General features: G+C 35.0%; 4 protein-coding genes across 4 annotated transcripts; 1 reads left to right on the forward strand and 3 right to left on the reverse strand.

The window, feature by feature from the left end:
- Positions 1-2,187: 2,187 nt before the first annotated feature.
- LOC114424694 (receptor protein kinase TMK1-like) lies at positions 2,188-5,599 on the reverse strand. Its single transcript, XM_028391548.1, has 2 exons — positions 3,285-5,599; positions 2,188-2,770 (listed from the first exon to the last, which is right to left on the reverse strand). The coding sequence occupies exons 1-2, from the start codon at positions 5,488-5,490 to the stop codon at positions 2,283-2,285; spliced, it is 2,694 nt and encodes an 897-aa protein (XP_028247349.1). The 5' UTR covers positions 5,491-5,599; the 3' UTR covers positions 2,188-2,282.
- A 1,397-nt stretch (positions 5,600-6,996) lies between these two features.
- LOC114421241 (26S proteasome non-ATPase regulatory subunit 1 homolog A-like) lies at positions 6,997-13,675 on the forward strand. The gene is made up of 13 exons (XM_028387086.1): positions 6,997-7,300; positions 8,069-8,138; positions 8,429-8,534; positions 8,782-8,893; positions 8,986-9,154; positions 9,578-10,050; positions 10,157-10,292; positions 10,397-10,645; positions 10,727-10,947; positions 11,025-11,283; positions 11,395-11,627; positions 11,701-12,220; positions 12,876-13,675. The coding sequence occupies exons 1-13, from the start codon at positions 7,155-7,157 to the stop codon at positions 13,200-13,202; spliced, it is 3,021 nt and encodes a 1,006-aa protein (XP_028242887.1). The 5' UTR covers positions 6,997-7,154; the 3' UTR covers positions 13,203-13,675.
- A 1,408-nt stretch (positions 13,676-15,083) lies between these two features.
- On the reverse strand, positions 15,084-15,356 carry LOC114424741 (late embryogenesis abundant protein-like). The gene has a single exon (XM_028391580.1). The coding sequence runs from the start codon at positions 15,354-15,356 to the stop codon at positions 15,084-15,086; it is 273 nt and encodes a 90-aa protein (XP_028247381.1).
- Positions 15,357-16,340: 984 nt separating this feature from the next.
- On the reverse strand, positions 16,341-23,269 carry LOC114421242 (histidine kinase 4-like). Its single transcript, XM_028387087.1, has 12 exons — positions 22,815-23,269; positions 21,714-22,102; positions 21,300-21,533; positions 21,035-21,204; positions 20,241-20,459; positions 19,970-20,156; positions 19,831-19,882; positions 19,483-19,712; positions 19,153-19,251; positions 18,227-18,939; positions 16,979-17,485; positions 16,341-16,871 (listed from the first exon to the last, which is right to left on the reverse strand). Exons 2-12 carry the CDS (start codon positions 22,059-22,061, stop codon positions 16,580-16,582), a joined length of 3,051 nt encoding a protein of 1,016 aa, XP_028242888.1. The 5' UTR covers positions 22,062-22,102; positions 22,815-23,269; the 3' UTR covers positions 16,341-16,579.
- Between the last annotated feature and the right edge of the window lie 1,175 nt (positions 23,270-24,444).

Raw genomic sequence — 24,444 nt, forward strand, 5'->3', positions numbered from 1 at the left:
CGCCCCTTCCAATTTTTCTCATACGCTTCTCTTTCAATCACATTCTTTCTCTCTCAAACCAAACATATTTTTAAAATTTTAATCTTTTGAAAATAAAAATAATTTTCAGAAAATAAAAACACAGGGAATAAAAATGGAAACCAAACAATTATTATTTATTTGTTCATTTTTATTGTTAAAAAGTGCCCGATATCTCACTTTTGTACACCAATTTTATTGTTCATTTGTACGCCAAATTTGTCTGAAAACAAGAATAACAACTATTATGCATAGTACTTTATTTAGGCATGAAAAAAAAGGCTCTAAAAGTCAAACTTGTTGTCTAATAATAAATAATCATTTGACAAAAAAATGGTAGTGTGGATTGAAAGCTATAATTTTTTTGTGATTTTACTCTTTACAATTGATTGATCGTGCCTTTAAATTAACTATCTTATTGTGTTGCACATCATGCGTGATTGTGTGTTGGAGGAATGCATACTAAATGTATTTGGTTGGCTCATGTTTCGCAATGAGGGGGAGAAGTTAGCTCGTGCTATCAAATCGAGTTGCTTTTGAAGCTCATGTTCATGCACAACAAAGTAAGCCCGCTAGCTTATCTAGTACTATCAAGTAACAGATGCTTTTGTAAAAAATCTGAACCAGAAAATTGCTTGTGTTGGAGCCTTTCAAATTGAGTCTAGTCATTGGTTGATGGGGTTTGCTTTCCAATCTTGGGCTCTTCAAGTGTGCTTATGACCAAACTCTCTGAAATCCACTAGGTCGCAGATAGAAGCCTATGACTTAACCTCATTAATAAAACAAGTTAGATTTAATTTTTTTTAAAATCCTATTTAATTAAATAAGTTAGACTAGAGTTTATAAGAATATTTATTAAATATGATAGACCGATCTGTTTATTCATTTAAATATAATAAAAAAATTAATATATATTATACTTTATGTTTAATATTTTAACAAGTTAATAATTTTCTATCAAGCCTAAAAAAACCCTTTATAAGCTAATAGGTTAAGACAGACCTTACTCTTTTTTTATAACAATTGTCCCCAAGAATTTATTTGTTACTGGTATATGTGTAATTAAAAAAATTGTTCTCATATAAAAAAGGTTTTGTCCCAATAGAATAGTTTTTTAAAAACAAAAACATATAATAAATTAATACTAATTTTACTATTTTATTCTTTTAATTTTTTATAATAACAAAAATGAAAAAATCATATAATATTTTTAAAGTATGCAAACGTATGGAGGACAATTATAATTTGAAAAAATCATATAATTTTTAAAGTATGAAAGCTTGTGATCTTATCTATTGCAAAAATATTATAAATTATTGTGTTAATTATATTTTTTGTTTTTAAAACTTTTTGTAAATTTCACTTGTAGTCTCTAAATAATTTTTTTTCACATTTTTGGTTCCTATCATTCTCTTTTGTTAATAGTCATTGGTGGATAAATAATTTGTCATGTCATTAAGGAGTCAAATAGGATAACTATATATAATTTTTTTAGTAAAATATGTTTTTTTTAATATCTCATGCTTAGATTGGTTGATGATGCCAAACTAGTTTATGAGAAATTAAAAATATTTTTTAAAAAAATTACATATGATTGTATCGTCAAATCCTCTAATAAAGTGACAAGTTACTAAATTGGTAACATAAATATTATATCATCAATTAATTTTGTTACTCAAAGACAAGGACTAGAACCATTAAAAAAAGAATGAAGATAAAAAAATACTAACAAATTGTTTAGAGATTAAGAGTGAAATTTGTAAAAAGTTTATGATCTAAAAGTATAATTAATCCTAAACTATTTTTTCCCCAATAAAAAAAAATTATGGACCTACACTATTTTGGTTTATATATGTTATCAAACCCTCCTATGTGTATTGATTTGTTTTTTGTTCATGATGCTATGGTATTTTCAGTAACCCTTACTTGTACAAGATTCAAGTGCAAGCTTTAATGGTGTACTAATATAGTCATATATTAAGTTGTTAAAATGTTTAAAACACCAAAATACCAGCTTTATTCTCAAAACCTCTATTCTCTTGCATATCAAAACTACTAAAATATCAAGCTTTTTCTTTTTAAAACATCACTAAGCTTAGTGTATTATTTCAAGAATGCAATAAGGTGAGACTAAAAAGAAAAAGAAAAAAAACATGCTTGACAAAATAAGTCATTACATTTAAGTCAAAGTTGATATACAAGTATATATAGCATGATCGTGCATACGAAGATGTAAATGCACTTGCAACCACAAATAGGTAAGTTTATGTGCTTGACTTTGTGTTGTTTCCATTAAGAAGCACTGATGAAGAAGGAGATGTTAATTCTAGGGTGGTGCTACTTCCTTCAAAATCTTTCCACCTTTGGAGTGCTTCTGGTAATGTCATATTATAGTCAATTCCATATATGTCGTCAACATTTGTTTCTGAAGGCTTCCACACCTCAACAAGAGGTGATAACACATTGACTACATGACTCATATCAGGACGTTGATAAGGCTCCCTCGCACAACAATGCCCTGCTAACTCAGCAACAATGTTAATATTGACTAAGGTTTCCGCATCAACTTCAATTGTTGGGTCAATGGTTGTTTGAAATGAATTTTTGTTCAATAACATCTTACGAAACCATGTAACAAGGTGGACGTTCTCTTCTGGTTGGTTGTCATCAAGTGCTTTCCTTCCAGTTATCATCTCCATAAGGATCACTCCAAAACTATATACATCAACCTTTGTTGTAAGTCGTCCAGTGGCTGCCAATCATGCATGAAATTTTCATATGAGTATTAGCATAAAGTATTTGAACAAGAAAAAAATGTGTGTTAAAAAAGGTAAATTGCTATCATCTCACGGTCATTAAAGAAAATAGTCCTTAGCTAATTGTCTAAATGTCTTGTTTTTATAAATTGCAAAGCATATTTACGGGGAATGCAAGTAAACACCATTAATGACAATCATATCACTCATTTTGGTAAATGATAATTGCATTGGAGTTGTTTTTTTATAAACTAAAAACTAAATATCAACCTTCAAATTTTTAGCAGTGTTACAACCTATGTAAAATCGCTACAATAGATTACAAAAAAAGTTTCCCTCAGATGGTTGTACATGCACATTGCAAAAGTGAATACATTTGAAACGAGTGTTATTTGGATTTTAAAGCATAATAACTAAAGGCTTGTGTAACAAACATATCAAATAATTGTTTATCTAAGCGACTTGGTAAAAAAAACAAATTAAAAAGGAAGAAGTTAAATGTTGATCAACCTGCGTACTCTGGTGCCATGTATCCAAAAGTTCCTGCAAGTTTAGTTTGAAACGAGGTTTTTCCTTCAGGAGCAAGTCGAACTAATCCAAAGTCTGATACTTTGGCGCGCATATCATCTCCAAGCAAGATGTTGGATGGTTTGAGATCCCTATGGATAAAAATTTGTTGTGCCAAACCATGAAGATATTCAACACCTCTAGCAACATCTAAGGCAATACCAAGCCTTGTTTTCCATTCAAGTGGTTTTAGCCCTTCACTTTTCCAATTAATCAAATGTTTACTTAAAGCACCTTGAGGCATGTGTTCATACACAAGAAGTCTTTCACTTCCATCCAAGCAAAATCCCAAAAGTGAAACCAAATTTATATGCCGAACCTTAGTAAGCACTGCAATTTCGGCTGTAAACTCACTCAATCCTTTCTCATCCACTAATCCTGCTGATTGCATCCTTTTCACTGCAATCTTTGTCCCATCATGTAACTCTCCTTTGTATACAGTGCCAAACCCCCCTTTCCCCAATATGTTTTTTTCACTAAAATTGTTGGTAACATTTCTCAAAACTTGAACTGAAATTAACATGTTATGATCTTCCACCTGGTAAACACTACCCATAGGACTTAATAATGCACTAGTAGTTCCATCCCCATAACGGCGAGAAGGTACCATAATTACAGGTGGATTTTGAGTTTTCCTCACATGCTCCAACTTTCTCTTGAACTTAACAAGTATTAAAACCCCGCTAATAAGTATAATAACAACAACTACCACAATACCAATAATTATTGTAGTATTATGATTGCTACCATTGTTGATGAAACTTGAGCTAGTTGGTTTATCCTTACCAATATCAGGATTCCCAGCTAATTTAAGAACCACATCTTTACGAAATAGTGGCACTTTGCCATATAAATGATTATTGGAAACATCCAACTCTTGCAAAAGAGGCAAACTAGTAAGTTCATTTGGTATGGTACCAATGAAACCATTGTTAGCAAGAAGCAACTTTGTCACAGATGTAAATTTGGCAAAACATGGACAAATAGTGCCAGACAAACCCATGTTTTGAAAGTTGATAACTGAAATGTTTCCCCCAGAGCAAATTATACCTGTCCATTTATTGGCACATGGATCATTTCCTTGCCAATTTTGAGCAAACTTAAGAGGATAACCCATAGGCTCAACAATAGATAATAAAGAATTTACAAGCGGACTACAAGGTTGCCCTGGCACGTCTGTACAATATTGGTTTTTCCCTTTATCCATGCTATTGTCAACTCCTACCCCATATTTGAAAATGGGAGAGGATCCTTGAAGAAAATTATTGGTTAAGTTCACAAACTTCAAACTTGGAAGAGAGATTAAAGAGGGTGGCACTACACCAGTTAACTGGTTATCCCTTAAATTCACATCAGAAAGTTGATCATGATGTGACAAGTCTGGTATAGGACCAGTGAATGAATTTCCGTTAGCCCAAATTTGCCTCAAAGACTTCATGTTTTGTAACACAACAAGGGTGCCATTAAGTTTAGATAAGCTATTTTGTCCATTGACCAAAAGGTTCTCTATTGAACTATCCGATAGGCTTGTAGGCAATGCACCTTCTAGAAAATTATCAGATAAAGCCAAGAGAACCAAACCTGGAAATGGACCATCTTTGCCAAAAAAGTTTGGGATGGTGCCCACAAGGCCAACACTTTGTGCACTGAAAGTATGGAGTGCAACACAATCCCTGAGAGTGTCATGAATGTGCCATTGAGAGAAAGGGTTGTCATCAATTCTCACTTCTTGCAAATGGCTCATACCTTTGAAGAAATCATTGGGAATGAAGCTGAACTTGTTGTCATGGATTACCAACTTTTGCAAGGATTTTGAGAGATAGGGGAATGGCCCTGTGAGACTATTGAATTGGCACTCAAAACGTTCCAATGATGTTAACTTGACAAGCTCTTTAGGGAGAGAGCCTTGTAGGTTCTGGCTCCCAATCTGAATAGCTGTCACACGTTTAGATGAATCACACGTAACATGTCTCCATTTGCATACATCTGGGTTTGTCCATTGGAAGCTAATGGGGGCATTAATCATGATCTTCAATATTCCCATTACCTCTGCATCTTGACACCTAGTTGAGATAACAAGGAAAGAAAGAACCAAAACAAGATAAAAAATGAAAGAACCTTCAAAACCCAGCTGTGCATGCTTCACCATTTTGTGTTTATCTTTTTTTTTTAGAAATGCAAAGCAGGATGAGGATGAAAACGGATAATCCCCAAAGGGTTTAAAGGGAGTTGATCACATTGCATTTAAGGAAGAGGAGGATGAACCCTCAACAAATTTTTTAAAAAAGCGAAATGTAAAATGAAGAATATGCACATACAGGTTGTTTTGTTTAGGAAAGGGAGAAAATGGTGGAGGAGACATGCATGTGTGGACCCCTATTCTTTGGAGGTTTCAAAATCAATGGTCTGCATTGCATGTTTTAATCCCACTCCTTGGACTACACGCAATGTTTTATCATAAGTTGTTTTCATTTTAGGGAGATTATTGGTTATACCTTATTGTTTTTTTATAATGGCACATATAGTCTCTTATAATGACACACATAGTCTATATTTAAAAATATTAATTTTAATAACTTTAATGCATAATTTCAAATAAAAAATTTAATTTATTGAAAAATATATTTATGTCTTATTTAAATATCTTATTGCAAAATAATTTTTATATTTACATTGAGAAGATTCAAATAAAACCATTTATTTTATATTTACACAAAAAAAGAGGACATTTTGACCTGTAAATGAAAATCATGAAAAAAGAGGATGTTAACTCTTTTTTCAGAGGAAATGTCAACTCATTTTTATTTTTTTAATTTGTTTAGCAAAATGCTAATAATTTAATTAATAATTGATTTTTCATGTGATTTTTTTAGGTTAACATGATATTTATATGAATTATCTACAAACATTAATGATCACTAATTTTTATTGAAAACTTGACTAATTATGTTTAATAAAGTATTTTTTAATTATTTTTTTATTAACAAAATTTGAACTTAACATAATTCAATTTTACTCGAACCAATAATTTATTGGTGATTTTTCATGTGATTGTTGTTTTCTTTCACTTTTTTATAATTATTGTTATAAAATACAAACATAATTTTAAATGATAAAGTCAAACATTAAAGAATATATTTACATCTTAGTCTAAAAAAAGCTTTTAAAAATACATAAAAAATCACAGAGACCAGCTTCCTTAAAAAATGACGTGTCTATATCCCAAAAGCCAATTTGCGGCTTCGAAAAATTAGTTACTTGATAACAATTAGTTACAATGAAATTATATTGCCGAGAAAATGATCATGTATAATGTATAGTATTTAAATTTCAAATATGATATCAATGGATAGTTGGTTTAGTTTGGCAAAAGGAGGAGCTAAAGTTCGAATCTTTTGGGAAAAAGATATTTTTATTCAATATTTGAAAGTGTCTCAAATAAATTAGTTTTCTTAAAAAGTTACCCGTGAGAATTTTTTTTTTAATACGATGAGATTGGTATTTTTTTTTTACCTAGTTATCATCTGATTAACTAAAATTAATTAATTAGGTGTTTGGGAATAAAAAGTTAGGAAAAAAAAGGGGAATTGATATTTTATAGAAATTGACAAATTGATCCATTTCGTGTGAATAAGAATTGAAGATGTTCCTAGCATACAAAAGCAAAGTACACACTCACAAACCCAACCCTTTCTCAACTCCTTCTTACTCCTTGCCCCTTCTCAGATCGCCTATTCTGTTAAGTCCCAAAACACAAACCCTAACCCTAACCCTAACCTTAGCTATTCGAATTCCACTCCTCTTCGCGAAATCATGGCGACGACTTTGGTGAGCTCCGCGGGTGGGATGCTTGCGATGCTGAACGAGCCACATCTCTCGCTGAAGCTTCACGCTCTCTCCAACCTCAACAACTTGGTCGACACCTTCTGGCCCGAGATCTCCACCAGTCTCCCGAAGATGTGCGCATTCTCCTTTTCCTTTTCGATCTCTGTGTTTTTGCCACTTTGGATTTGGGTTTTGCATGTGGTTTTATACTTCTTTGTTTAGATGAAAGCAACATGGTTTCAATTGCTGTGCCCTTTTAGTTTCTCTGAGTATGTTAGCTAAGAACGATGAAAAAAGAACTGTTTAATTGCAGTAATTGGGTTGTATTTGATTTTAATTACGGTTTAGTAGTAAAATTTTATTTACTCCGGTCTTTTGAGTTCGTGTAGTAACCCACTTCCCGTATAAATTTTTGTGATAATATTCCATGATTCAATGCGATGTGGTCTTGAAAGCATGACTTCTCAATTTGGGAAAATAATTTTAACTGAATATTCTTTGTACAACTTATCACTTCCCAAATCACCCAGACTTTCTTATTGACGCTTTTGGTCCTTATTTTGCTTGATGTTTTGATTGTTTGTCCCTTGTTTCTTTGCTTAAATTAAATCTTTGATGGGAATGAATGTTGAAGATTGAACCTGTGTGTTTTGATATATGTGTTGAACAGAGAGTTTGGACGAGGTTTCAACCCGTGTTTTGAAAGCATGGCTTCTCAATCGAGGGAAATAGTTTTAGCTAAATCTTCTTTGTGCTGCAATTTGTAGTCTTTGTTATTGGCGCTTTTGGTCCTTAGTTGGCTTGATGATCTTATGTTTGGCTGGGGTGGTTGTTTGGTTGAATTAAATCTTTGGTGTGCGCTGAGGATTGAACCTGTGTGTTTTGATATATGTGTTGAACAGAGAGAGTTTGCATGAAGATGAGGAGTTTGATCAACATCAAAGGCAACTTGCTGCACTTCTTGTATCAAAGGTATTTTTGTTCTACTAATTATTTGAACTTGTGTCTTCTATTGAAAATTTATGAGATGCCATTTTTGCTTGTGAAACCATTATCTTTGAGATGGATCGTTTTTCATAATATTTGAGATAAGAAATAACTATCGGCTTTCATCTCCTTTTGATCTTATTCAACTTTTAAAGCTGTCACCAAAGGACATATGTTTTTTTCTCAGTTCTGTAAACTTTTATTCCCTGATACTGATGTTGGTTTCATGGCCTGTCTTTTATTATCTAATTTTGCTTCACTCATTAATTCTTCAGGTCTTTTATTACTTGGGTGAACTTAATGATTCGTTATCTTATGCCCTTGGAGCTGGTCCTCTGTTTGATGTCTCAGAGGATTCTGACTATGTGCACACTCTTCTTGGTGAGAGTTTTATTTGGGTTTTGTTTTTCTCTTTTTGATAAGTCAATTGTATACAGACCTTGCCAGGGGCATCCTATTGTCTTATGCAAGTGAGATTAAATCAGTAATATTGGTTCAGTTGCTGGCGGTTTGATTTTTTCCATTTTAGTATTCTTAAATATTTTGTTATTAATATAAGTGAATTTGAGCTACAGTACAATCATGATAAGTTCCAATGGACGTTATGTTTATCTTCTTTTATCTTCAGCTAAAGCCATAGATGAATATGCTAGCCTTAAGTCTAAGGCAGCAGAGTCAAGTGATGAATCTATCAAAATGGACCCAAGGTTGGAAGCAATTGTGGAGAGGCTGTTGGATAAGTAAGTGAGCTGTAATGATTCTACTGATTTCTGTTTCCAAATGCATCTTAACTTGAAATTCCCTCACTTTTTGTTGCTTTTCCCTAATTTAGGTGTATCGTGGATGGGAAATACCAACAAGCTATGGGAACTGCTATTGAATGCAGGAGATTAGACAAACTAGAGGAGGCAATTACAAGGAGTGACAATGTTCAAGGAACTCTATCATATTGCATTTATGTATCTCATTCCTTTGTGAACCTTAGAGAGTACAGACAGGAGGTAAGGGAATTGAAGATTTTCTAGTTGTATTAGAGTCCTATACACAGTATGTATCTAGTGATTTTTTCATTCCTTTTTCCTCCTTTCAAATTCAGTTGTAGGGTTGTATTCTATTGGTGTGGGTTATAGTTTTAATTATCTTTGAAATATCTCTCCGGGCTTTGATTCTTAATTGGAATGTTGTATCTTTATCAATTGTGTATTCAAATGAGATGAATATTTGGCCACTGGATGGGCCTATATGGTCAAGGAAGTGGAAGATCTGAAAAATACAATCTGAAACGGAACTGAAAAAAACAGTAGGAATGGATAAAATATTTTCTTTGACAACTTGCTGTTCTGTGGCATGACTTGCAACTTATGTGAAAAAATACTTGTTTTTCTGATAGAAGGTTGACATTGATCCTTGTTCTTTTTGTCCAGGTTCTCCGTCTCCTTGTTAAAGTATTTCAAAAGCTTCCTTCACCAGATTATCTGAGCATTTGCCAATGTCTTATGTTCTTGGATGAGTCAGAGGGTGTTGCAAGCAAACTAGAGAAGCTTTTACGTTCTGAAAACAAAGATGATGCACTTTTGGCATTTCAAATAGCTTTTGATCTGGTAGAGAATGAACACCAAGCTTTTCTTCTGAATGTTAGAGATCGCCTTGCACCACCTAAGTCTCAGCCTTCAGAATCTTCACAGCCAAAACCCAGTGAGACAGCCTCTACTCAAAATGCTAGTGCGAGCGGGCAGGATGATGTTCAAATGGCTGATGATGATTCTGCTCCTATGGTCAATGTACCAGAGGATCCGATTGAAACCATGTATGCTGAGAGGTTAAACAAAATAAGGGGAATTTTGTCTGGGGAAACTTCAATACAGTTGACTCTGCAGTTCCTTTACAGTCATAACAAGTGAGGCAATTTGCTGCAATATCCTCTTTTCATTGTTGGTTTTAGTCTCACTGTCGTATTGTTTTCATTCTTACACTTACATTGCTTTGCTGCAATTTGCATTTAGATCTGACCTCCTAATTCTAAAGACAATAAAGCAGTCTGTGGAGATGAGGAATAGTGTCTGTCATAGTGCTACAATATATGCCAATGCAATAATGCATGCTGGAACAACTGTGGATACTTTCCTCAGGGAAAATTTGGTCAGTTACTATAACTTATTTTCTATTTATCCCCTCTCCCCATGGTTTCCCATTCATTTTGATTGCTTTCCATTCTTAAGAATTTTTTCCCTTGAAAATTTTAGGATTGGTTGAGCAGAGCTACTAATTGGGCCAAATTTAGTGCAACGGCTGGTCTTGGTGTTATCCATAGAGGCCATTTGCAGCAGGGGAGGTCACTGATGGCGCCCTACTTACCTCAGGGTGGGACTGGAGCTGGTGGTAGTCCTTACTCAGAAGGTGGTGCTCTCTATGCCCTTGGTCTTATTCATGCTAACCATGGAGAGGGCATCAAACAATTTCTTCGTGATAGCCTGCGCAGTACTACTGTTGAGGTGCTCATAAATAATGCTCATGTTCTTTTTTGCAGAACCAGAAATAACCTATGGTTATATTTAACATGAATTTTATGGCAGGTTATACAACATGGTGCATGTTTAGGTCTTGGTTTGGCATCGTTAGGAACTGCTGATGAGGATATTTATGAAGAAATAAAAAATGTTCTCTACACCGATAGTGCTGTTGCTGGCGAGGCTGCTGGTATTAGTATGGGCTTACTCATGGTTGGAACTGGCAGCGAGAAAGCAAATGAGATGCTCACTTATGCCCATGAGACTCAACATGAAAAGATTATTAGGTAAAGGTGTTTCACTTGACAACGTGTGAAACTTTGGCTTCTCTTGCTTTGATATTTATGATTGCTCAATATTTCAGGGGGTTAGCATTGGGAATAGCTCTTACAGTTTATGGAAGAGAAGAAGAAGCTGACACTTTGATTGAGCAGATGACTCGGGATCAAGATCCAATATTGCGTTATGGTGGCATGTATGCTTTGGCCTTGGCGTATAGGGGAACAGCAAACAATAAGGCCATTCGCCAGTTACTGCACTTTGCTGTGTCTGATGTGAGTGATGATGTCAGGAGGACTGCAGTTCTAGCATTAGGGTTTGTGTTGTACTCTGATCCAGAGCAGGTTAGTTCTCTCCTTTTCTTTTTATATTCCCTTGTTCTGAATTTCCTTTCTGTGGTTGTATCATTTTTTTGGGTTATTTTGTTGATATTTGCGATGCTGTATTTATTGCAGACTCCACGAATTGTTTCCCTCCTATCAGAATCTTACAATCCACATGTTCGATATGGAGCAGCTCTTGCTGTGGGTATTTCCTGTGCGGGTACAGGTCTCAGCGAGGCTATCTCTTTATTGGAGCCTTTGACATCGGATGTTGTTGATTTTGTTCGTCAAGGTGCCCTTATAGCAATGGCTATGGTCATGGTTCAGATCAGTGAAGCTAGTGACTCACGCGTTGGAACATTTAGGTAAGTCCGTCCTATTTATTTTGGACATGGATGGCTATATATTCGTTGTTTTCTAACATTCCTTGCGTTCTAGGCGACAATTGGAGAAAATTATTCTGGACAAGCATGAGGATACCATGAGCAAGATGGGAGCAATTTTGGCATCAGGAATCCTTGATGCTGGTGGCAGAAATGTGACCATAAGGTTACTTTCCAAGACAAAACATGATAAAATTACTGCAGTGGTTGGTCTTGCAGTTTTCAGCCAGTTTTGGTATTGGTACCCTCTTATCTATTTTATAAGCCTGTCCTTTTCGCCTACGGCTTTTATTGGGTTGAACTATGATCTGAAATCTCCAAAGTTTGAGTTCTTGTCACATGCAAAGCCTTCACTTTTTGAATACCCCAAGCCTACTACTGTTCCCACCACTACTTCAACCGTGAAACTTCCCACTGCTGTTCTGTCAACCTCAGCTAAGGCTAAAGCTAGGGCTAAGAAAGCTGAAGAACAGAAGGCTAATGCTGAAATTTCATCTGCTCCCGACTCTGCATCAGCTGCCCCAAGTGGTGGAAAAGGAAAGTCGTCTGGTGAGAAGGATGGAGACTCAATGCAGGTAATGCATTTTTTTTAATTAATAATTAATGAAGGCATTCCTTAGATATTTCTGAATTCAAGGCACTATTTAGAAGACTTAGACAGGGTTAGGTTGCAAATTTTCTTTAGGTTGCTTGCTAGTTGCTAGCATGCATATTATATGTATTTGTTTTGGGCATTGGCTGATAAGTCTGAACAGTATTTCTTGTTTTCTTTCTCATCATTTAGTCTGGATGGTTGGTACTGATTACTCCCTGTCCAAATTATTTGTTGCTAATTTTTTGTTGTGTGCGGGAGCTTGAGAAGTTTAAGTGACTAGTATTAAGTTAATATTTTTAATTAGAGGGAATAGGGATTGTGGATTGCAATTCTGTTACTGAAGTAATTTCTTCGTTGTGTTACAAAGTAGGTCTAAGACTTGGTATGTAAAGAAGGGGAGGGTAACTAAGTTGCTTGTAAACTGACTTTGCTGTGATTTGATCCTGGAGATCAAACAGTCCCTGATAGCTCTTGGTTGGATTGTTTTTGCATGCGGGCATAGTGATGGTAGAACTTTGTTCTTCAATGCAAAATTGATATTGTACACAAAGTATTGTTGTCTACAGACTGTTATATCCATGACTTATCACATGTATTTGTTTGCTTGATGACCTTTAAATTTCATTTTTTTGAAGGTTGATAGCCCAACAACGGAGAAGAAATCAGAGCCTGAGCCATCGTTTGAGATTCTGACTAATCCTGCAAGGGTGGTTCCTGCACAGGAGAAGTTTATTAAATTTTTGCAGGACAGCAGATATGTTCCAGTTAAGTTGGCACCATCAGGATTTGTGCTTCTCAAAGACTTGCGTCCTACTGAGCCAGAAGTGCTTGCTCTCACTGACACACCTTCATCTACCACTTCGGCTGCTGGTGGGTCAGCAACAGGATTGCAGAGTTCTTCATTAGCCATGGCTGTGGATGAGGAACCTCAGCCTCCTCAACCATTTGAATACACCTCATGAGTTTGGTCCTGATTCACTAAGTTCAAATATTCATCATGGTGCTTATGAAAATTGGTTCTTCTGAGGAGAGTAGCTACCCGAATGGATCAACTCTACTGCTCTGTTGCCCACTTGAAAACGAGTTCTGGGGCTTGGATTTTCATTTTTCCTTAAAGCACTGCACTGTGGTATTTGCTCCAATATGTAGTTAATGTGTGAACTGGTTCATATTTCATACTATATATTTTCAAGGTGGGGTGCAGAAGCAGCGTGCGGCCAATCTGCTGTGTTAATGTGTTTTTTTGTTTTTTATCGTTTCCGATTTGTTTTTGAAGTACTTATCCAATTTCTGGTCATCAAATGGGGGGCCAAGGATTCTATTTGTAGGGTAGTGGCACTGTTAAAGAGATTCTTTCTCTTTTTATGTTTACTATTAACAGCTCGAGATTACGAATTTCTGAAAGTGAATTTAAGCTCCCTTATCTCTTATTAAATCGTAGTTGGTAGTTGTCAAATTACAAAAGGAATTAGGATCGAGTTAGATTTATGATTTTCCTGGTCAATTTAAAATGAAACATGGTTGGTGGTGGACTGTGTATGAAAGGGCTGATGAATATGCGATTTGTTGCCAGGGATTGGCATTTGTTTGGGTTGTGATATTCTATTCTGCCTCATGCAACGTTATATGATATATGTGATCTTTACTAGCCTAGCTCTGACTCCTTGTTTATGCTGTGGCTGTTGATAGATATTAAGTGGATCAATAACTATGTTTATGCAAAATTTACTCATTTCCTATGGAGTCAATAAATTGAAAATACAACATTTAGCATATTGAGAACTCCAATTCTATTTTTTTTAAAAAAAAAAATTTCAAGTCCTAGATCAAATGTCAACGTTTTCCAAAAGAAATATTGCTTTCATGTTGTGCTTTACATAGTCAACTCTTAGATTCGAAACTCAAATATTCTGTCTGCCAGTATTCGAAACCCTTATATATCTGTAGTTCTTTCTATGATTAATAGACAATTTATATCAGGAAAGACAATAATTCATTAAGTACGAATTTAGTTCATCTTATTTTAAAGAAATGATAATTTTTTTTATAATTTTTGAGACAGATTTTGAAGATTGAGTGATTATTTCTCCAATTCTATTTATAGTTAATAATAATATCCGCACATTTACAAAAGAATATGTTTTTACAAAATTTAGTATTTTTAATTCTGAACATACATTTTTAAATTAATTTTTTAATTTATATATATATGATTTTAAAAAATCTTGGGAAAATTGGGACCCTAAGCGTTGGTGATTAAAAATTAGAAGGATTAGTTTATAATGCATTTTTTTTAAAAAAAAGAACTAAAGTTTTAAACTGATACAAAACTATTCTCTCGAAACTTGAATTGAGAATAGGTATACATATTAAAGTTTTTTTTTTTTTTATCAAAGATTAGTATCCTCCAACCATTACGTTGGTGATTGGCCACCAATTATACTTTTTGGTGTGTAACTGTCACTGATTTAATTTTCTTTTACATAAAATAAAAATCGAATACAAATTTTTCATTAAATAAATTATCCTCAATTACGAAAACTACAATTCAAATTTTTTTACACAAAATAAAAATAAAAATCAAAAGACAAATTTTCTTACTAAATAAATTATAAATTATTCTGAATTAGGTAAAGTGCAATCATATGACAGGAGGGGACCTTACACCACTACTTAAAGATTTGATTGTATACTTGAAAGAGTTTAATAAAGATTAACTAAGCGGAGCATATATAATTCAGTAGCTGACTCAACGATACATATAGTATGTAGTAGCAACATATATGCGTAGTAGCATTTATTACAGTACGATGATGAGATGAGATGAGAGTAAAAGCATGAGTCTATTTGTTGTTGTGGTGATGTGTCCCAGGAAGCTTCTCCTTAATTTTCTCTATTATTCCTTTCTTATGGGGATGGTTGTCCACAGCGGTGGTGGTGGTGGTGGTGGTGGTTCTTCTATGATCATAATCTTCTTCTGCTATCACTTGTGTACTGCCAGCAACACCACCTCCGTCAACGGCAATTCCAGTGGTGTCTCCATTAGTCTCCTTTTCCTTCTGAATTGGATCCTTGCTAACAGGAACTGCACCGTACTGGTTCTGATAGTGTGCCATTGTTCTATCCAATATATCTTTTCTTCTTTGTTTATTGTTTATAGATCAAAAAACTTCATACATAAAGGTGTTGGTTTAGTCATTAGTGAGATATGGTATGTGCTGCCACGTTACTATGCTTGCTACCATGTGTTGACAAATGTCGCTTCATATTGCTTCTCCCATAGCCACGTGGCTACCACCACCATTATTCACCTATCTTTCAAAAACCTCCCAAGATCTATAGTATAATCCTCATCAATAATATTTTGTAAATATTTATTGTTTCTTAAATTTCATTTCATTCTTTCTAATAAGAATGTAATGTGGTCAATATGATTTTGAGAAGATATAATAAATTATAAATAATTTTAATCATACTTTATCATTCCATATGAATGAAATAAAATATATTTGTTTTCTATTTATTTATTTTTTTGCATTTTTGTTCTTTCTTTCTCTCTAATTTCTTTTTATATATCTTTTATTATTATTTCTTATTTTCTTAATATATTATTCGCCTTTCCATTAGTTCATTAACTCATGTCCATATTTTCTGCCAAATACTTTGACCGTGAAAAATGTGACCATATCATAAATCAACATTCTAATTAATAGTAAAATATTACCGACTTACTAGCCAGATAAGACATGAATAATTTCATTTGACGGCAAGTAATAATGTTCTATTTTCTGAGTGAGTTTTCTAAATGCTACTATATATGATCCGAATTAGAAGGGTGTACTGTACGAGAAAACATGGCAAATGTTCATATCACCCGTGCTGTGCCTGCCAATGCGATCTAGGTATTATTATCACCAACCAACCTTCTTCGTCTGAATATAGTAACTAACCAAATCTTAATATACCAGAAAATTTTACAGAAAAAAAAAATAATAATAGAGAAACTATAGTGAAACCCTTATCACAGTAGGGAAGTATCGAGAGATGCAAAAGATAAAAAAAAAATATTGAATATACATGATTTTCCTCATCCCGTGGGAGAATCTGTACTGTACACAAGTTGGGGTAGTGGTATACATATTTTTTTTACTCATGATGTTCAGCTGGTGGTTAGAAATGATCACTGCATATGCGTGGTGTGTGTATCAAGTTGCATTGCATGCATATCCTCAGATATCTTGAAAACCAACTGATTGAAAAAAGCACATTGAAATTACCATTTAGCAGCCAACTAGGAAAAATGGCAGTAGTGAGAGAGTGAAAAACTTTGCAATTAACATTAAGTTGCTTTTCCAGTTCTGGCATTTTGTTGTATTGAGGTAGGCTTGGGGTTGAAAAACTTTGCAACTGCTTGATACAGATTCTCTTCCTCAAAAGGCTTTGAGACATATCCGTCCATCCCACATTTCACGCACTCATCGTATGTTGCGTGAATCACATCAGCTGTCATGGCCAATATAGGTATATGGTACTTCTTGTCTTTCCATCCATTTCCTTCACCACATTCACCATTCATCTGCTGCTCATTTGCCTTTGTCTCCATCATCCGAATTTGCCTAGTTGCTTCAAACCTGCAAATATTACGATCATGACACAAGACACGATTCTAAAAAACGTACGAATAATAATATAACTATTAAACAGGGAAATAATCAACAGTCAATGCAAACAAACATACCCGTCCATTTCTGGCATTTGAATATCCATGAAGCAAGCATCAAAATTGTGAGGCAACTGCAGCATTTCAAGAGCAGTTTTGCCACTTTCTGCACACGTCACATCAGCTCCAAAATTTTTTAATGCACCTGCAGCTACCCTCCGGTTTACCACATTGTCATCAACCACTAAGATTTTTTTCCCGCAAAGAAGGCTTCTTACAAAAGTGGAACCATTAGGATTCATGTCTTTCCCGTGTTGCCTCTTCTTCCCCGTTCCCAGAACTTGCTGAAGACAAGCAGCCACCATGCTAGCTCTTAGGGGCTTCATGATCACAGTATCGCTGAAACCTGCAGCTTTAGCTTTATCAAATTCATCATTACCGATGTTGGTCGCAAGAAGTATCATCTGAGGTATCTTAAATATATGCCGATTCTGTTTCCAGTCCAGTTGCCACACATTGAAGATCCCATCCTCTACACAAACCCATGAATCTTTCTCGACAAAAATAATATCGGGCTGAAATAATCTGCGACAACCAAGCAGTTTAACTCAGTGAATGAACTGAACACCACACATGCATAAAAAAAGTATTTTTATTCCACATCTTCAAATGGTATTCTACAAACCTGCATTTTTCATTTGAAGTCTAAATTGACATATTACAAGGATGCTGGTCAAACTAAACTAGTATTTAGAACAACCTTTATTCACTAGAAAAAACACTATCAATATCTTCAAGTAATAATAAAAAAACAGTCGATGCAATTTCTTAATATACTTCTTTATGAATTAGAACTTGGAATAATACAAGCAATATAACACGGAGAAATAGAATGTTTAAAATTTCAAGATCCACGTCAAGCTTTGCGAAGACCCATTCTATAACACTGAAAAAAGTAGCACAGTTTGTTATCAAGTTGAAGATAGCTCTCCCATAACATCACATAAAACTCCAATAGGGGAAAAAATTCATATGGCAACTTAGCATTTTAGTTAGACAAGACTATGCTACATATGCCAGCCTATACATGGAAGACCATAATCTGGTGAGATGCTAGCTGGGTATACAGTATGTCAGCACTCCCTGATTTAACTTAGAAAATGCATTTTAATGAAGATGGAAATTTAGTTTAAAGAGATTTAAGAATTATAATATAATTCATAAGCATATGTTAACAATAATTACTAAAATGTTGATACTGCTGTTGTTTATTATCACATTCAGTTTCTTCATAATTGACACCAATAAGCGAAATTAAAATCTTACCCCGAGGTCAAACAACCATTTTTCCCACATAAAGAAACAGCCTTATTGAAGCTATTTGCAACTTTAGCCTGTATCCCTAGTCTCTTCAGATGGTATCTAGTCACTGCTGCTCTAACAGGTTTTCCATCAACCACTATGGCTTTAAGCCCTCTAAAATTGGAAGGCAGATCTTCCAAATTATGTTTCTTCATGTCAGTTATTGCATTTTTCTTAATTGTTCCAAAATCTGCAGTAAATGAAAATGTGCTCCCAACCTGCGGTTGGCTTATGAAACTTATCTCACCACCCATTAGTTCGACCAGGCACTTACTGATACTCAAGCCAATGCCAGTACCACCATAATGTCGAGAGGTTGAGCTGTCTGCCTGCACGAAAGGCATGAAAATCCTATCTTGGGCTGAGAAAGGAATTCCAATTCCAGTGTCCTCCACACTGACCATCAAGGTGACTTGCTCATAAGATTCGCTTGCCACCCTTTTAACAGAAGCATCATAGAAAAATTCTTCATCGGCAATTAGATGCTTAAAATTGTCCCAGCTGTTCCGCTCATCAGCTGCTTCATATCCACTTAAAGTTTTGGAATTATAACCACCAGACATATGCACAGGTTCGTCCAATCCTCCGTTTAGAAATTTCTCAATTTTTCCATTCATCGTGGACATTCTATTTTCAGATAGATGGACTTTCACAAATACATGTCCTCGCTCAGTGAACTGCAAGATATTAATCAGTAATGTTATCATGGAGTACCTTGCTAATAAATTACTGGATAAAATAGAGAAAATGAACTCCAAGGATTCAAACACACTCTCCAAGGTAAGAAATTGTAACGAGTTAGATTAGAAGGACATTTCCAACACAACATGAATATTAGTAATGCAAATGCGCATTACATAAGACAAATTAACTTTGAAAATACCACTTACTTTAACAGAGTTGCCAACAAGATTTGTTACTATTTGTCTGAATCTCCCAGGATCTCCCATAACAATATCTGGAACTTTATCAGAAACAAACACCGCCAGCTATACTTCCCAAAACCATATTAAGTCCAAGTCAGAAGAATTGTGAATTGGAATCGCAGTAACAACATCATCACCCGATGATATAGGAACCCGGAAAGGTGAAACAGAGAGGAAAATGAAATAAAGTTGTCAATTAAAGAAACATGAAATAGAATTATGAAATTCTACAACTTGGATAAACCAAAATGACCTTTAGACCTTCACAATTGGTTTAGCAACAGTTATACGTACCTCTAAACCTTTGTTCCGAGACTTTTCAGAAAAAAGAGAAAGGACATCATCAAGTATGGAACGAATGTCAAATGGAACAGCTTCCAGCTCTAACTTGCCAGCTTCAATTTTAGCCCGGTCAAGTACCTCATTTATTAATGCTATCAAAGCCTTCCCACATGCTTGAGCAGTCTGGGCATAATCACGTTGAGTTGAACTCAATTCTGTCTTTAGAAGCAGACCAAGCATTCCTACAGAAAAATGGAGTTTAATGGCAGCATCACTAATGAGAAAGCAGAAGGTATGAAAGAATGTGTTTGAAAGAATGTGTTACTTTTTAGAGGGGGAGAGAGAGAATCTTGAAGTTACCTAAAATGCCATTCATGGGTGTTCTAATTTCATGAGAGACAGTAGCTAGAAACTGATATTAAAAGAAAAACCAGTTTTAGTGATCGTGAGTAATCAAAGGAACTAATGAACCGTGCTAACAGTATGCCAGGAAAAGTACCTGTGACTTGGCAACATGAGCTGCTTCTGCTCGCACTTTTAATTCCTCCATTTGATGAAAATCATCCTCTACTTTGACAATGTGATTTCCAGCACCATATAAAATATAACCCACTAATAAAAGAATTACAAAGAATAAGAATGCTGTGGTAAGTGCTATCCAATTTGTTGGTGCCTTCTGGTGATACCTGTTCAAAAACCTGATGATATGCATCTGCTGACCAAACATTGAAACTTCTTGTAGAAAATATACAACAGCCAGAAGCACCTACCTACATATCATTGTATGTTTCCTGTATGAATCTCCAAAATCAAGCTTACTTTCATGGACAAGAGACATATCACCTTCTTCGTTTTGGTTGCCATACATGATTAAGTGGTCAGTAGAGTTTGTGATATCATATACGTTCACCAAAATTGCTTGGTGACCAGCAAGTTGACCAAGTAAATTCTCCACGAGGGACTCAACGTCAAAGGATCCTCCAACATATCTGCTTCCAATTAAAATGTTTATTGAACACATGATGGCATAAAGAATTTTATGGGAAACATAGAGCCATTAGATTGAACCATAGTTACAGACTCATCATCCTCCAGGTTTTCTATAGAATGAAATTTCGGAATTCAATTTACAAATCAGAAAGGCCAAGAACAAAAGACTGGTAGCACAAAATAACTACTACAATGGAAGTGAAACAGAAGTGGCTGTCACATCTTTTATCTTCAGTGCAAGGAATGAAGTAGTAATGGACATAATAGCCAGAGTGCAGTCAGTCTTTTATCGACATTTATTGATATTTCATGCCAGAGCAACCATCAGGCTTACTCATTGAGACTTGGAACTTGGGAATAGGTCAAGTCTTCCTTAGACTTATTATTACCCTTATTTTAGAGAAAATAAAAGAAGACGTGAAATTACCCACTGGTGCTTTTTTTAAAATGCATCATTAATGCAATAATGCACCTACGATTTTAATCACCACTCGTATGAGCCACGAGACAAGCCACAAAAATATTTGTGAAAACAAACTTGACAAGCCAAAAGGAATTCACAAGGAGGACATACCCTGCAGTTGCTTTAATTCGCTCTTCCATTGTTGGCTTTGGAGGGAGCTTAGATTTATAAACAGGAAATGTTAAAACCACACCAAGATGATGAGACCCCAACAGCCTAAAAGGACTAGTGAGAACAGCTTTCCCAGTGGCCCTAGCCCTCAAAATATTTTCTCGGTCCTCCTGTAATGTATCATGCAAATGAGAAATTGCAGCTAAAAAGTTATAGACTGAAGATAACATAAGCAGAAACAATGTTGACAGGGTTAGAAATTTACCTCCCCGGACATCATATCAATAGATTCGAGGTAAGAGAGAGTTTCTTGCACAAATATCACCGGTGCATACTCATCTCTAACCAGTGAAGGCTCTCTTTCCATTGTCTTTATAACCCAACCATGTTGCTTCTCAAATGTTTCCCTCTCTGAGTTAACTACTCTTTGTGCATAGGCTACCCCACTGAGTAATGGCCGTTCAAATGCTGTCCTGGCTGTATACTCTGCAAAGGTTTCCTGATGAGCAATGAACAATAGTCAAGATATACAAAAATCTGAGTAGAAAGAAAAACAGCACAATTAGATTAGAAAGAAACATATAATGCAGATATCATAAATTAAAAAATTAAACCCAACAACATTCCATAACTAGTTCCAAATCCAAAGCAGAATGGGGAAGATGAAGCACAAACAAACCTGGTCAATGGCAGAAGGGGTTCTGTAGTAATGGAAGGTTGAAACAAGGATGGCAAGGGCATGGACATGGTTGACACTAACACTAAATTGATCTTGCAGCATTCTAGCCCTTTGATCGCAGAGGCTACCCAGCACCTCTTTCCTTCTGACTTTAGTGTCAGCATCCATTTTACTAAAGATGAAACAGCCAATTAGAGCCATGAGAAGGATCCACAGCATCAAAAACTTGGGAAGCCAGGCCCTATGTGCCTGAATGAAAGTGTACTTTCTTTTGCTCCCCGCTTGCTCATGTATCTTCAAGGCCATGGGATGGTGCCTCAGGCTCTTCATCTTCAAACCAAGACCCATCACCAACAATTTCTTTTCTCTCTGTCCGATTCATTCATTATCTATAAAAGTCGGAAGAAACCCCAAAAATAAAAAATAATTCTGGTTATTGCTTTTATAGGAGAACCTCAATTTGCTTAAAGTTGAAACTAGTACTAGCAAAAACACAGACACTTTTCTCTCAAGGTCACAGAACAAAACTCCATGTACGGCATCATTGCAGCATTGATTTGCGCGATTCAAAACTCAGAAAGAAGAACCAAAACCAAACTAGTAGAACAATGAACGATTGACCAGTTGGGCAAATTCTTTTTCTTTATTTTATCTTATTAAAGAAAGAAGCTAAGCCTATTGCAAAAAAGAAAAAATCTCAAAGCTAAAAGATCCAGAATTTAAAAGAAGAATAATAATTGAGAGACAAGCATGAGTCTCAAAAGATGTAAAAAAAAAAAAGGAGCTCAAATTCCAAAGAACCACCTTCTCCTTCCCCAACAGCCAATATTTGTGTGTTTAACAGAGTTTTGGTAGTTAAGGATGAGAATAAAAAAATGGAAAGAGAACTCTAATGAATAATCATGCTGAGTAGGCGTGAAACTAGTGTTTGCTTAAGGACAAAGAAGAGCAAGTTCCTCCATATAATAATCAAAGCCAGAGATTGACCCCCAAAAAACCATACACACACAGCGAAGCACACAACCCAATAAGAAAGAGATTGAGATGGAAAAAGGGGGGGTTCTTGAGACTCTTGAGAGAGAGAGAAAAAACCATGTTTACCTGTCTGTACAGGAAAGAGAAGAAGGTGGCTGTACAATGAACAATTGGAACCAGTTTGGTTTGTTTGGACTTGATCTGTGTGTGTGCCCTCTCTCTCTCTCTCTCTCTCTCTCTCTCACTATGTACTTGTTTGTTTCTTTATACCCTTTATTACTATACGTGTGGTTGCTTTGCTTTTTTTCTTTGCTTAATTTAAGCACATCAGAAAACTAAATAGAATTTTCACGATTTTTCCAGATACGGTGTTGTCCCCCTTCCACTTCACAGTTCACACACACAACACAAAAAATATAGTACACCAGTCAAGTCAAGCCCTCTCTCTCATTCTTTGTAACAATGCTAATGAATTTCTTTTCACACCATGTGTGTCTCACTCACTGTCTCCTCCCCAAATTAGTAATCTTTTTTTTATTTTTCTTTCAAGTTGATGATAGCTTTAGAAGTGTGAAGCGTTTGGTATAGAGCACAGTGAGTGAACTCTGAAAAACTATTTACCTTTTTGCTGTTTGTTTTCCACTTTGGAACTTGCATGTCTGAAAAATTGAAAGTTTTCACACTCTTGTTGGTTCTTCGCTGGAACCACGCACGACACTTTCATGCAACCCGAATCATTTTATTTTTATTTTCTCTCACCAGGGTATTTCTCAGTTCATCGTTTCCTTGTACTTTTCTGCCTTGTACTCGTGGATATTTGTTTAAATTCATTTTGATTTTGACCTGAGAATATTTGAGTTTATTGAGGGCGAGTCCTGATGTAGCGGTAAAGTTGTGCGTAGCCTGTTGGTATGGGTTCGAATCCAGAAAGCAAGGGTACGAAGTTTTTAATATTTGAGTTTATTAAGTACCAATTTAGGGATTATAAGAGTTTTTTAATCAGGGAATGATAAAATTATTAAAATTTTATTAATTTTTACATAATTTTTGTACACAAATGTATTGTGAATATAAATAATTAAAAATAAATGTATAATAATTATTTTTTAAAAACAAATTTTTAATATTTAAAAAAAAAACTATTTTATAAATCTGAACCAGATACGAAAAAACAGGTACAGAATGAGGTAATAATTGTCAGATACCAAAGACGGGTACGAAACATATATTAAAGAATCGAAAATTAGAAAAGTAATAGCCATCCCCGCTCCACTGAGTTAGGGTATCTAGTTCCAACGTTAAGAATTGGAACAGAGCAGAGAGAGAGAAAAGAGAAAACCAGAAACTGGAAATCTCAATCACAAATCTGAGCGATAATGACATGGCAACAAGGTGCGGATCTTATTCCCGCGTAAATTACCATAAACACCCTCCACTTATAAATCCACATTAAATTACTTAATTAAATTAATTAGTTGGCCTGTCTTTGCTCCTATTGTGACTGTGGACTGAACATGTTACCTTAGACTAACTCCGTAATCCATCTTAATCTTCTGCTACACTCACAATACAAACGGTTAATTTAGTTATTTTTAATTTCTCTTTGTCAAACTAACACAACATTAGTTAATGCTTAAATTGTTTGTATAAAAAGAACCTATTCGCGAAAAAAAGGAAGCATACCTCACTGCATGCTATGATGTTATTAATAAAAAATATTTATGGACTTTGAGGATAATTAATTTTCGTCAGTTTA

This window comes from Glycine soja, chromosome 8 (genome assembly GCF_004193775.1).
Source record: "Glycine soja cultivar W05 chromosome 8, ASM419377v2, whole genome shotgun sequence".
Lineage (NCBI taxonomy): Eukaryota > Viridiplantae > Streptophyta > Magnoliopsida > Fabales > Fabaceae > Glycine > Glycine soja.